The sequence below is a fragment of the Panthera pardus genome, unplaced genomic scaffold, assembly GCF_024362965.1.
Source record: "Panthera pardus isolate Hobbes unplaced genomic scaffold, ASM2436296v1 HiC_scaffold_11, whole genome shotgun sequence".
In the NCBI taxonomy this organism is placed as follows: Eukaryota; Metazoa; Chordata; class Mammalia; order Carnivora; family Felidae; genus Panthera; species Panthera pardus.
This window is the reverse complement of record NW_026526666.1, coordinates 10,637,602-10,651,510: the sequence shown is the minus strand read 5'-3', so window position 1 is coordinate 10,651,510 and position 13,909 is coordinate 10,637,602. Positions and strand designations below refer to the sequence as shown.

General features: G+C 37.2%; 1 protein-coding gene across 4 annotated transcripts in view; it reads left to right on the top strand.

The window, feature by feature from the left end:
* LRIG2 (leucine rich repeats and immunoglobulin like domains 2) overlaps positions 1 to 13,909 on the top strand; it is a 63,906-nt gene that overhangs the window by 37,979 nt on the left and 12,018 nt on the right. For all 4 annotated transcript variants that reach the window (XM_053891054.1, XM_053891051.1, XM_053891057.1 and 1 more), the window contains 6 exons: positions 654 to 734; positions 1,877 to 1,948; positions 2,086 to 2,154; positions 6,628 to 6,791; positions 11,916 to 12,236; positions 13,540 to 13,821. In XM_053891054.1, coding sequence (XP_053747029.1) covers positions 654 to 734; positions 1,877 to 1,948; positions 2,086 to 2,154; positions 6,628 to 6,791; positions 11,916 to 12,236; positions 13,540 to 13,821 — 989 coding nt within the window. The remainder of the gene's footprint in view (positions 1 to 653; positions 735 to 1,876; positions 1,949 to 2,085; positions 2,155 to 6,627; positions 6,792 to 11,915; positions 12,237 to 13,539; positions 13,822 to 13,909) is intronic.

The following is a 13,909-nucleotide window of genomic DNA, read 5'->3' as shown; positions in this document are numbered from 1 at the left end:
TTATGAGATGACTTAAGGAAGCAAAAGCGATTATCTATAACTGGTACTTCTTCCAGCGGGGCATCGTGTAGTACAATTGCATTTCTTCTGAGGACGCAACAGTGGATTTTAAAAGATCCATACTTTTCCTTTTAAAAATAACAGTGATCACTCTAGCGCATGGGTGTATCAGTGTCGCTTCCCAGAGGGCATGTTTAATTGCTGTCAAGCTATGAAGCTCTCTACTGACATAATTCTTTGTCAGCCATTTTAGGTTTAAGGGCCTGCGGGAAGGATTGGGTCACCCAGAAATCCCATTAGTCTAAAATCACATTTGTAAGGCATATCCCCTGCATCTTGAAATCCTCCTGCTTTTTGCAGGACCCGGACTATAATTTTACATATGCTAACACAATCAGGGGCTGTTAGCTGGGAAGATTAATACTCTTACCAGGTTGCTTAATTTATTTATCAAGGCCAGCTTAATTCTTTGCTTATGAGAATCAGTTCTTGCTTGCTTATTGCAGACATTCTTTAAAAACCGTAGTCAAGTCTTTGTCGTAAATAACTGTTAAAATAAGGATGAAAATTAGCATCGCCATGCCAGGATGATGCCCGGTGCTATAATGGTCATGTTAACTAACCTAATCTGTCTTTCCCTAACATTTTTGTAGAAACTTAAGAAACAATGAAATTTCATGGGCCATAGAAGATGCTAGTGAAGCATTTGCAGGACTCACAAGTCTCACTAAATTGTATGTATTTATACTATTTATGTATGTTTACAAAGGTGTGTTTTTAAGAAGCAGTTGTATATGTGATTGGATTGTCTTTTTGCTGTGTCTGGAAAGTCAGCCTTTTGACTCATCCACTAAAGGAAGAAACTGTTGTTTATCAAGTTTTTTGTTTATCAGTGGTTTTAAATTTTATTTATTTATTTAGTGGCAAGACACTTTTTTTTTTAAGTTTATTTATTTTAGCGAGAGCATGCATGTGCATGCATGAGCTGGAGGAGGGGGCAGAGAGAGAGAGGGAGAGAGGATCCCAGGCAGGCTCCCACACTGTCAGCCCAGAGCCCAGTGCAGAGCTCAAACCCATGAACTGTGAGATCTTGACCTGGGCCAAAATCAAGAGTCGGACACTCAACTGATTGAGCCACCCAGGTGCTCCTTGGTGGGACACTTTCTACTGAAAGAGCTTTCTTATGGGCACTCAAAGAGAAGTTATTCATGGAACTAGAATTGTTCTTCCAGAGTTGAACCAGTATTCTTCTTCTTCTTTTATTTTTTTTAAATATTTATTTTTGAGAGAGGGAGAGAGACAGAAGGAAGAGGCAGAGAGGGGGGAGACAGAGGATCTGAAGTAGGCTCTGCACTGACAGCCGTGAGCCTGATGTGGGGCTTGAACTCATGAACCGTAAGATCATGACCTGAGCACAAGTCGGATGCTTAACCGACTGAGCCACCCAGGCACCCCTATATTCTTAATCGTAAGAGATTTATGGGTAATTTATCTAGCGAGAGAGGAATTCTCTCAAGAGAATTCAAGATTTTAGATCTTCTCTCCTGAGAATTTCTCCAAGGCTTTACATTTGTCTGAATTTCTTTGACCTGATCTTTTGCTAAGAAGGGAGAAACTGGGACTATAATCCAGTTTATTATATGAAAACTAGCAGCCCATCAGTGGTCCAGATGGCTGTTCACAGGCACCTCGTTGAGTTCCAACCTATTAATAGAAGCCTTCATTCTGTGTTTTGCATTGGTTGGTAATAAAGGTTTACAATTTTCTTAAAAATGTGTGTTAAACTTATTTTCACTTTTTATAGGTAAATGTTTGCTTTAATGAATTAAATTTTGCTTCGTGGAGGCTTTATTAGAAAGGTCTGTTTGTATTTCAGAATCTTACAAGGAAATCAAATTAAGTCAATTACAAAGAAAGCATTCATTGGTCTTGAATCCCTTGAGCATCTGTAAGTATTTTGCATCCATTTTGCTCCGTATATAAATAATCTTTGCTATTAGCAGAGGTTCTCATGACCATTTAAAGTGTTTATATAACTTAATTGTAGAAATGTGACCGGTAATGTTTCATTTCTCTTCATTTCAGAGATTTGAACAACAATGCTATAATGTCTATCCAAGAAAATGCTTTCTCTCAGACTCGCTTGAAAGAACTGTACGTAACTTCAGTCTTTTTGTCACCAATCATTAGATCATTATCCATGCTTGTTTCTAAACATGATGAATGTGACCTATATGTTTCCAAAAGTACACGATTCAGGCAGGAAAAAAAAAAAAAGAGAAAGTGTTAATATTCAGTTACTGTAGTGGCTGGATATAATTTTTAAATAACCCGATATTGAAAAGCCCAGAGTTTGTGGCACCAAGACCTTCTGTTTTGCCTGTGCTGCTAATGCTTATAGTTAAAGAGACCTTAGCACTGCTCCTTGTGCTTGTTGTATATCTTCCTGTTCCTTATCCGCCCTGACCTCCCATTTATTTTTGGATTATTGGAAAAATGTGTTCCCAGTCCCCTTAGGGTGGATCACAGTTCAGGTATTAGGTAATTTGTTGCATATAATCTAGCACTTTCAGTGTAATGGTCAGAGGGGATGTTTCTGATATGGGTGTTCAAGCTACTAAAATGGTCAAACACTGTTAAATAGTTGTAGTGGAAAAACACACTTTATACCCTTTTTCATTCATGGTTTTTAAAAAAATTATGTTTAGGGTTTTCCCAGGGGGAGGGGCGGTTAGTTGGGCATTGGTATTCATTTTAACCTTTGGTGATTTGAATATTCAGCCAGTGTTAAGAATCAGTAGACTAAAGCAATTTATCTTGCCTTGCCTGAAAGCTACTCAGAGGAAGGACTGTGGTCCCAAACTGGTACATGATGAGATAAGGCTAGAAGTTCATAGGAAGCATTCAGAAGCTTTTAGAGCAGTTTGACATTACTGTGATACTTTTGTTGAATTTTATAGAAGTATTAATCTACAACAGATTGGAAATTTTAAAAAGTGGTTCTTCATCACAGGTAGTTTGAGATGCACTGGAAGTGTGTGAGTTCAAACTGCCTAGATTTCAAATTCTGCCCCATTCTTTACAGCTATGGGACATTGGGAACATTTAACCTAAAACTCAATTTCCCTTTTGAGAATGGGCCTTGTACCTCTCTTAGAGTTATGTGAGGATAAAATGAGGTAATTTGTTCATTCAAGAAATATGTATTGTCATCTGCTATGTAAGGTACTGTTTTAGGTGGTAAAAACACAGTGGTGAACAAGACAAAGTCTCTGTTCTCATAGCATAGTACGATAAATTCTGGTAAGGAAGTCAAAGAATAAATCAGTAGATACATAATATCTCTCATCAAGTAATAAGAGTTCTGAAGGAAAATAAAGGCGGGTCAGAGTTATGGAGAGTGATGGGGATTGCTATTTTAGTTTTTATTTTTTTTAAATGTTTGTTTATTTTTGAGAGAGAGTACAAGCAGGGGATGGGCAGAGAGAGCCGGAGACAGAATCCAAAATGGTCTCTGTGCTGACAGCAGCAAGCCCAATGTGGGGCTCAAATTCATGAACCACAAGATTATGACCTGAGCCAAGGTCAGACGCTCAACCAACTGAGCCACCCAGGTGCCCCTGGGATTGTTATTTAGATAAAGTAGTGATGGAAGGCCATTTTGAAGATAACAGAATTTGAGTTAGTGAGTGGCAAAGCATTGAATACTAGTTGAAGAGCATTCTGCACAGAGAACAGCAAGTGCAAAGGCCCTGAGGTAGAATCTTGTTTCTTATGCTTGAAGAACAGCAGAGACGCTAGTGTGGTTGGAAGAGAGCGAGAGGAAGAGTGCTTAGGAGATGAGGTCAGAGAGTTAAGCAGGAACCAGACCAAATAGGGCTCAATGAGTTATGAGAAGTTTGGATTTTTTTTCCTCTAAATGTCTCAGGAAACTTTGGAGGGTTTTGAGAAGATGCTCAGTACAGAGCCTGGCACATAGTAAAAGTTGAATAATATTAATAATAAAAATAAAAATGTTATGGAAATAATCATTAGTTATTTTCTGCCAGACTTTCAGGTAGCTCTTTTTTTTGAGGGGGTGGGGTCTGTTGAGATATTTGAGATCTTTCTCCTAGGCTTAATTTTTAAGGGTACAACCTAGTGCATATATTAGAATTACCTTTTTTTTTGCCCTTGAGAATCTGAGGGCCACCAATGAAGTTTTAACTCTTGTCATGAGAACTCAGTGTAAAATGTAATTTAGACAGTAGGCGAGAGCAAATAGTGTAGTTTCATTCTTTAGTCATTTGGTAGTTTGAGAATTGGTTTGAACAAAATGCTAGTGGAGGAGACTCTAATGTACCTTTTTTACTGAGACATTTTGGTTGCTTTTGGTTGATTTAAATCTAAGTCATATTTACAATACTGTTACATCAACATTTATTAAAATATATCTGTATGCTTCTTGGTATCCTTCAGTGCTTTGCATAAATATTAGGTGGAGATGGGAGAGTTGTATGTAAATTAAAAATATTTTGCATTAAACTTCTGTAGTCATGGTAGAAACATTAGAAAGTACAGTTAAACCAAGGAGAGCCAAGTCCCCAGATGCCCACTACTTAAAGACAACCACTATTAATATTTTGGTGTGTATCTTTTTGAGAGGTTTTAACAGGGTACTCTGTTAGGTGCTTGGGGGCAGGTTGGTTAGTGTGTGAGGGGGGAAAGATGCAAAAGAAACAGAAGTAAAGGGAAGTAATGTGAATTCAGTGGTATCTGTGTCCAGGCACTATGCTAAATGCTATATTTAAATTTTTTTTTGAGGTAGGCATTCTCAAACCCATTTTCCAGAAATAGAAACTGAGATTTTGGAGACATTAAGTATTTTGCCTAAGGTAAGTAGCAGAATTAGGATTGAGTCCAGGTCTCATGAGCCCAGCTTATACCTAAGAAAGCATAGATCAGACCATGTGACTTCTCTATTCTTAACCTTCCATTGGCTTCCCATCACATATAGGGAGAAAACACCTTAAGTTCTTTTCTCAGTTTGCAAAGCACTTGCATGGCTTGGTCCTCCTTGCCCTGCTCTCTGACCTTGTTCCTGTCGCTGTCCCCTCCCTCACTGTGCTCTAGGCTCAGTGTCCTCCTTGCTTTGCCTTGAGCACCCTAGGCATGTCTGCCCCAAAGCCTTTGCACACAATTTCCTGTATCTGCGACACTCTTAACCTCAGGTCTTCGTGTGATTTGCTGTCTCGCTCCTTTCAGGTCTTTGCCCAAATGCCCTCTCTTCAAAGAATCTTACCCTGACAACTTTATCTAAACCAGTAGCTACTGTGTCTGTATCTTTGCCTTAGCTTTGTTTTTCTTGCTGGCACTTACTTTCTGACACTGTACTTTGCCTTTATTTGTTTATTGCTTGGCGCTAATGAATAATGTAAGTTCTGTGAGGCGTATATCCCCACAGGGCAGAACAGTGCCTCACATATAGTAGACTCAAGTATTTCTGTGTCAGTGAATGAATATAACCTAAGAATCCTATTACATTTGAAAGGTAACTTTTGGCCTGATTAAGTAAAACTACCCTTAGTTAAATAAGGCTTTTGAGATACCATTGAAGACTGTTTGAAACTTCTTTGGAATCAAATCTTAGATACTTTAAAACTAGATGAGGATCTTGGTGATGCACACAAAGCAAGTTACAGTGTTCTCAAAATCATTTGCTCTCACTGCTGCCAAGTGGATGGGACATTCATGGGTCAGTAAGAGAAAAGCTATCTGATTTTTCAGATGTGTTTTATAGGCCTATTATATACAGACAACAAACAAAATTTCACTGCCTCTTAGTTTGAGTTGCAGTACACATTGTCACAGGGTGAAGTGTTGTCAGTCTTGATGAAATAATTTGAAAAGAGTTCTGTCCTCTCCACAACAGACATGCTCTGTGCTCCAGTGTGTATGGTAAACTTTTCTTCAAACTTTTCTGGGAAAAAGTTTAAACCTCAAAAATTGAAAAGAAGGTACAGTTAACAGCCATATTCCCTTTTTACCACTTGTTAACTTTTTGCTAAATTTGTGATCTGTTTCTCTCTTTCCCTGCTCCCTTCCCTCTCTCCCTCTCCATCTCTTTCTATCTTTGTCTCTCTCTCCTCTTCACACACACTGTTGTTTTACTTAGCCATTTGATAGTAAGTTGCAGATATCGTAATTTACCCCTAAATATCTCAGTATGTATTTCCCAAGAACAAGGGTGTTTTCCTATATATAGCCACAGCACTGTTAGTGAAATTAACATTGATAAAGTAATGTTAATTGACCTGCAGTCCATACTCAGATTTACCCAATGTCAAAAAGTGTTCTTATAGATATTTTTTCCAATCAAGAATCATGTACCATATTTGGTTGTAATGACTTGTTAGTCTCCTTTAATCTAACATAGGTCCTTTACCCTTGTTTTACCTTTTCTTAATGTCTTTCATGACACTGACGTATTTGAGGAATCGAGGCCGACAGTTTGAGTTTTTCTTGTGGTTCAATTCAGGTTAAACATTTTTTGGTGAGAAAAATGCATAGGTGCGCAGTAAGCTCTCAGTAGTCAAGAAACTGAGAATGAAAAGTAAAGAGTACTTGTTTTCCTCTTTGTTTCTGCAGGATTCTGAACACAAGCAGCTTACTCTGTGACTGTCATTTGAAGTGGTTGCTTCAGTGGCTGGTTGATAATAACTTCCAACATTCTGTGAATGTAAGCTGTGCACACCCTGAATGGCTAGCAGGGCAGAGCATCCTGAATGTGGATCTGAAAGATTTTGTCTGCGGTTTGTATTTTTGTTTTAAAATTTTGTATACTGTACATCTACTGTCTTTTTTATTATTTTATTTTATTATTGTTATATTTTCATCATGATAGGTATACTCTTTAATCCCCATCCCCTATTTCCCCTATCTCCCCTACCTCTCCCCCCACCTCTGGTAACCATCAGTTTGTTCTCTATAGCTAAGAATCTGTTTCTTGGTTTCTCTCTCTCTCTCTTTTATTTTTTAAACTTTGCTCGCTTGTTGTGTTTCTTAAATTCCACATATGAGTGAAATCATATGGTAATCGTCTTTCTCTGACTGACTTATTTCACTTAGCATTATACTCTCTAGCTCCATCCATGTCATTGCAGATGGCAAGATTTCATTGTTTTTCATGGTTGAATAATACCCCATTGTGTATATGTATCACATCTTCTTTATTCATTCATTATAAATGGACACTTGTGCTACTTCCATAATTTGGCTGTGGTAAATAATGCTGCAATAAACATAGGGGTGCATGTATCCCTTTCAGTTAGTGTTTTTGTATTCTTTGGGTAGATACCTAGTAGTGTGATTTCTGGATCGTAGAGTAGTTCTGTTTTTAATATTTTGAGGAACCTCCATGCTGTCTTCTTCCACAATGGCTGCACCAGTTTGCACTTCCTCTACAGTGTAACAGTGCAATTCCCACATCCTCGCCAACATTTGTTATTTCTTGTGTTTTTGATTTTGGCCATTCTGACATGTGTAGGGGTGATATCTCATTGTGGTTTTGGTTTGCATTTACCTGATGATGACTGCTGTTGAGCATCTTTTCATGTGTCTGTTGGCCATCTGTGTGTCTTTGGAGAAATGTCTTTTCATGTCTTCTGCCCATTTTTTAATTGGATTATTTGTTTTGGGAGTATGCCCTTGTATCAATTCTTTATATATTTTGGATATTAACCCTTTGTCAGATATGTCATTTGCAAATATCTTCTCCCATTCAGTAGGTTGCCTTTTAGTTTTGTTGATGGTTTCCTTTGCTCTGCAAAAATTTTTTATTTTGATGTAGTCCCAATAGTTTATTTTTGCTTTTGTTTCCCTTGCCTCAGGAGACATATCTAGAAAAAATATTGCTGTGGCCAGTGTCAAAGAGGTTACTGCCTGTGCTCTATTCAAGGATTTTTATGGTTTCAGGTCTCACATTTTAGGTCTTTAATCCATTTTGAGTTTATGTTTGTGTATGGTATCAGAAAGTGATTCGATTTTCAATTTCATTCTTTTGTATGTAGCTGTCCAGTTTTTCCACCAGCATTGGTTGAAGAGACTGTTTCCCATGGTATATTCATTCCTCCTTTGTCAAAGATTAATTGACCATATATTTGTGGGGTTGTTTCTAGGTTTTCTGTTCTATTCCATTGATTTATATGTCTGTTTTTATGTCAGTACCATATTAATTGCTACCACTGTGTAATATAACTTGAACTCTGCAGTGTGATACTCCAGTTTTGTTTCTCTTTGTTAAGATTGCTTTGGCTACTTGAGGTCTTTTGCAGTCCCATTCGAATTTCAGGATTGTTTGTTCTAGTTCTGTGAAAGGTGCTCTTGGTATTTTCATAGGAATTGCATTAAATGTGTAGATTGCTTTGGGTAGTATAGATATTTTAACAATATTTTTCTAACACATGAGCATGGAATGTCTTTCCATTTCTTTGAATATCTTTCACCAGTGTTTTACACTTTTCAAAGTACGGGTCTTTCACCTCTTTGGTTAAGTTTATTCCTAGATGTTGTATTATTTTTGGTACAATAGTAAATGAGATTGTTTTCTTAATTTCACTTTCTGCTGCTTCATTATTAGTGTATAGGAATGGAACAGATATCTGTACATTGGTTTTGTATCCTGCAAACTTACTGAATTCATTTATCAGTTCTAGTAGTTTTTTGGTTGAGTCCTTAGGGTTTTCTATATGTAGTATCATGTCATCCACAAATAGTGAAAGTTTTACTTCTTCCTTACCAATTTGGATGCCTTTTACTTCTCTATATTGTCTGATTACCGTGGCTAGGACTTCCAGTAGTCTGTTGAATAAAAGTGGTGAGAGTGGACGTCCGTGTCTTGTTCCTGACCTTGGGGGAAAAGCTTCCACTTTTTCACCATTGAGTATGATGCTAAGTGGGGTTTTTCATATAAGGTTTTTATTATGTTGAGATATATTCCCTCTAAACCTACTTTACAGAGGGTTTTTTTCATGAATGGATGTTGTACTTTGTCAAATGGTTTTTCTGCATCTATTAAAATGATCGTATGATTGCTTTCCTTTCTCTTATTGATGTCATGCATCACATTGATTGTTTTGTCAATATTAAACCATGCTTGCATCCCAGGAATAAATCCCTCTTGGTTGTGGTATATGATTTTTTAAAATATATTCTTGGATTTGGTTTGCTAATATTTTGTTGAGGATTTCTACATCTATATTCATGAGAGATAGTGGTCTGTAGTTCTCTTTTTTTATAGTGTCTTTACTTGGTATCAGGGTGATACTGGCCTTGTAGAATGAATTTGGAAGTTTTCCTTCCTCTTGTATTTTTTGGAATAGTTTGAGAAAGATAGGTATTAACCCCTCTTTAAATGTTTGCTACAATTCATCTGTGAGGCTGTCTAGTCCTGCACTTTTGTTTTTGGGGAGGTTTTTGATTATTGATTCAATTTCATTGCTGATAATTAGTCTGTACAAATTTTGTATTTCTTCCTGCTTTGGTTTTGGTAGATTGTATATTTCTGGAAATGTATCTGTTTCTTCTAAGTTATCTAATTTGTTGGTATACGGGTTTTCATAATACTCTTTTACAGTTATTTGTATTTCTGTGGTGTTGATTGTTATTTCTCCTATTTAATTAGTAATTTTGTTTATTTGGGTCTTCTTTTTTTTAATGAGTCTTGCCTAGAGGTTTATCAATTTATTGGTTTTCAAAGAACCAGCTCCTGGTTTCATTGATCTGTTCTATTGTTTTTTTAGTTTGTATGTCATTTATTTCTGCTCTAATCGGCACTGTTTCCTTCCTTTTGCTAGGTTTTGGTTTTCTTCTTTTTCTAGTTCCTTTAGATGTAAGGTTAGGTTGTTTGTTTGAAATTTTTCTTGCTTCTTGAGGTAGGCTTGTATTGCTATAAACTTCCCTCTTAGAACCACTTTTGCTGCATCCCAAAGATTTTGGACGCTTGTGTTTTCATTTTCATTTGTTTTCATGTAATTTTTTATTTCTTCGTTAACTCATTCATTCATTCATTCATTCATTCGTGTAAAGATTTTATTTTTAAGTAATCTCTACACCCAGGGTGGGGCTAAAACTTAACGACCCTGAGACCAAGAGTTGCATGCTCTACAACTGAGCCAGCCATGTGGCCTGACACATTCATTGTTTTTGTTTTGTTTTGTCTTTGTTTCTTTTAATTTTAGAGAGAGAAAGCACAAGTGGGAGACAGGGGGAGAGGGACAGAGAGAAGGGGGGAGAGAGAGAGAGAGATTGATTCCTAAGCAGGCTCCATGCTCAGCGTGGAGCCTGGCACGGGGCTCAATCCCATGACCCTGGGATCATGACCTGAGCTGAAATCTGGAGTTGGATGCTCAACCGACTGAGCCACCCAGGTGCCCTCCATTCATTGTTTTAATGGCATGTTATTTAACCCCCATGTATTGTGCTCTTTCCAGATTTTTTCTTGTGGTTGATTTCTAATTTCATAGCGTTGTGGTCAGAAAAGATGCATAGTACACACTATCTTAATAACAAAAGTAAAAAAAAAGAAATTAAACCAGAATGCTTTCTCACTAGCATATCCATTTCCATTTCTCTGTGTTCTTCTCTAAAATTTTTATATTGTTGTTAATCGTAGGTTAAATTTTGTGTTCTTTGACTTAGTATATCATAAGTAGTTTTTTTCCTTTCTTGTGTTCTTCAGTGATCATTTTTAATGTCAGTATAATAGCATCTTTATGAATGTAGGCCTTCACTTTTAGGGAGTTGTTAACCTTAAAATAAATTTCCAGTAGTAAGATTCCTGAAACAAAAAAGTAATGATTTTTTTTAAAGTAGATCTTAAAAAGTGCTACCAGGTATTTTACAGAAAGATAGCACTTGTTTAGGTTGTCACCAGCAATGTATGAATATACCAGGTTCATGTTGTTCCTGTTTTTCATGCAGTTTCTTAAGACTAAGGTGTTGGCATTTTTTGGAGGGGAAAGGCGGACAGTCATGGAAAAGTTGTCATGATTCTGACACTCGTAATTTCAAGTATATATCTATATTGTTCTTTTCTCAAGCTTGGACATTTTTCCTTTACACTTACATTTCGTTTAAAGTGGAATAACTGATTCTTAGCCTTGGCAGCAGAACTTTTAGATCAGTGTGTTTGTGTTGCATGTCTCTAGTATCTGATCATTTAGATACCCATGTATGGCCAGATCTGTTTTTATAATCTCCTTAAAGATACTGAGGACACTTGGAAGTTCAGGCCCACAAAATGCTTATTTTTTTTTTTTACATATTAATGACATATTATTTATGAATCGTAGTATATTAGCCAGTCCTAAGCCAGTCTTCAGTTGGACATTTAACATGTTTGATATTTCTCACTATTTTAGGTGAGAGTTACCCACATACAAAGTATATTATGGTTGTTACTCCCCATAAAATATAATAGAATCATAATCCCTATTTTCTATATTGGCACGGAAAAGAATGAGTGTTGTTATATACATATTTTTATATGTAAGCTCTGTGTATACACAAGAGCTAATAGGATTAGAACTTGTCTTGAAATTTGAATCTGGGTTTTTCTTTTTTCCCTGTAACTGGTAATACTTAAGGAAGGACATTCTAAGCATACGTGACTGTAAGGGATAGTAGAAAGTGGTGCTAAACCCTAAAGTCTGAAAACCTGGGTTCCGGTTCAGCACATGTCTCTGAATAAGTTGTTTGACCCTCTGGGCCTCATTTTCCTCATCCTTAAACCAAAGAATTGGATGCTAGCTCTGTAGTCTCTGTCTTAATATGCCATTTTGTAAACAGAACGCACAATTTTACATTATTTGTTTCAAAAGCTGTGGAAGCAAAAATAAATAAGTGACTTGGCTCCTGCCCCATTTTTTTTCTCTTAGATGATTTTCTCAAGCCACAAATAAGAATGCATCCTGAAACTACAGTTGCTCTAAGAGGCACGAACGCGACTCTGACATGCACTGCAGTGAGCAGCAGCGATTCGCCCACGTCTACTGTGTGGCGCAAAGACAGTGAAATCTTGTATGATGTCGATGTTGAGAATTTTGTTCGTTATCAGCAGCAAGCTGGAGAAGCTCTGGAGTATACGAGTGTCCTACATCTTTTCAACGTGAATTTCACAGATGAAGGAAAATATCAGTGCATTGTTACTAACCACTTTGGTTCTAATTATTCTCTTAAAGCCAAGCTGACTGTGAATGGTAAGGAATTCTCCCTGATAGTTTTATAGTTAGAAGGGTTTTTCATGTTCAATTTTTGAACCACCTAACCCAGAAAATGAGGCTAAACCTGACACTTAAGGGGGGCATTTTACTGTTTTGTCTTTAGGGTTGTGATAATATATAGACTGGATTACCATTTTGCCTACTTACTGTCCCTAACTGCTCTTTGGTTGAGGATAAGGGGCAATTCCATGGCCCCAGGAAATAGGCTACATTTATTGTTATTTACGCTTTTGAAAAAATTCTTTGGAAATTCTCTATTCTTTCTAGAACCATAATTTGGCTCCGAAAACTATGAAATTTATTCCTGACACTGTTCACAGGGCTTTCTAATAATTGGGAGTATTTAGGGCATTTCTAGGTACAGTATCATTATCATTGTCTGAGTATAGTCACACAGAATCATTTTTTAAATTAATGCTCTTTTTCACTGTGGTTTTAAAAATAAATAAATAAATTAATTAATTAATTAAAGAAAATAAAACCTCTCCAAAATAGTTTAATCTATCCCCTATCAGATTGAATAATTAAAATATTTTGGGTTTTGTACAACCAAAAGATGTATTTGTGTCTTTCTCCTTTTTTTTTTTTTTCCTAAAGATTTAAAAAAAAATTTTTTTTAAAGTTTGATTTTGAGAGAGAGAGACAGAATGCGAGCCGGGGAGGGGCAGAGAGAGAGGGAGACACAGAATCCATCTGAAGCAGGTTCCAGGCTCTGAGCTGTTAGCACAGAGCTTGACGTGAGGCTCGAACTCACAAACTGTGAGATCGTGACCTGAGCCAAAGTTGAACACTTAACCACCTGAGGTGCCCCAGGATGTATTTGTGTGTTACTTCTGTGTTGTTTTATGAGATTTTTGAAAGCATAAATTTTTTTTTATCATGCATTTGCCATGCCAGCTTTGTAGATGTTAGTTTGGAAAGCACCATTTAGTATCTTAAGTAAGCGTAGCAAATAGTGAGTTCTAAAATATGGAGCCCAGAAAGGTTTGTGGCCTTCTGCCTTCCTTGTCCCCATCAGAGACATCAGGTGGATGTGGCATGCATTCTGGAAGAATTTAGTCATCACTGTACTCCAAGTATTCTGAGGTTTTGGGAGAAGAGATGCCCTCTGAACTTGTATTTACTGTTCATCCAGAGAGCGTGTCTTCTCAAAGAAATAGAGTATTTACAACAGTTGATATTGTGCCTAACAGATTGTCTCATTTATGTGTGTATGTAAATATGTGTATGTGTATTTCCCCACCCACCCACTTTTTTCGGTAATCTTTTCTTGGAACAGAGATGCCATCTTTCCTGAAAACTCCAATGGATCTAACCATTCGCACTGGTGCCATGGCCAGATTAGAGTGTGCTGCAGAGGGGCACCCTGCACCTCAGATTTCCTGGCAGAAAGATGGTGGTACTGATTTTCCTGCGGCTCGAGAAAGGCGCATGCATGTCATGCCCGAAGATGACGTCTTCTTCATTGCCAACGTGAAAATAGAAGACATGGGAATCTATAGCTGCATGGCACAAAACAGAGCAGGAGGCCTCTCAGCAAATGCCTCACTCACAGTATTGGGTATGTGTGCTGCCCTGTGGTTCCCTGCTTTGCTTGGAACCTTTTTATAGGGGGCCTGCTCTGATCTTAATGGTGAAAAAAAGTCTAA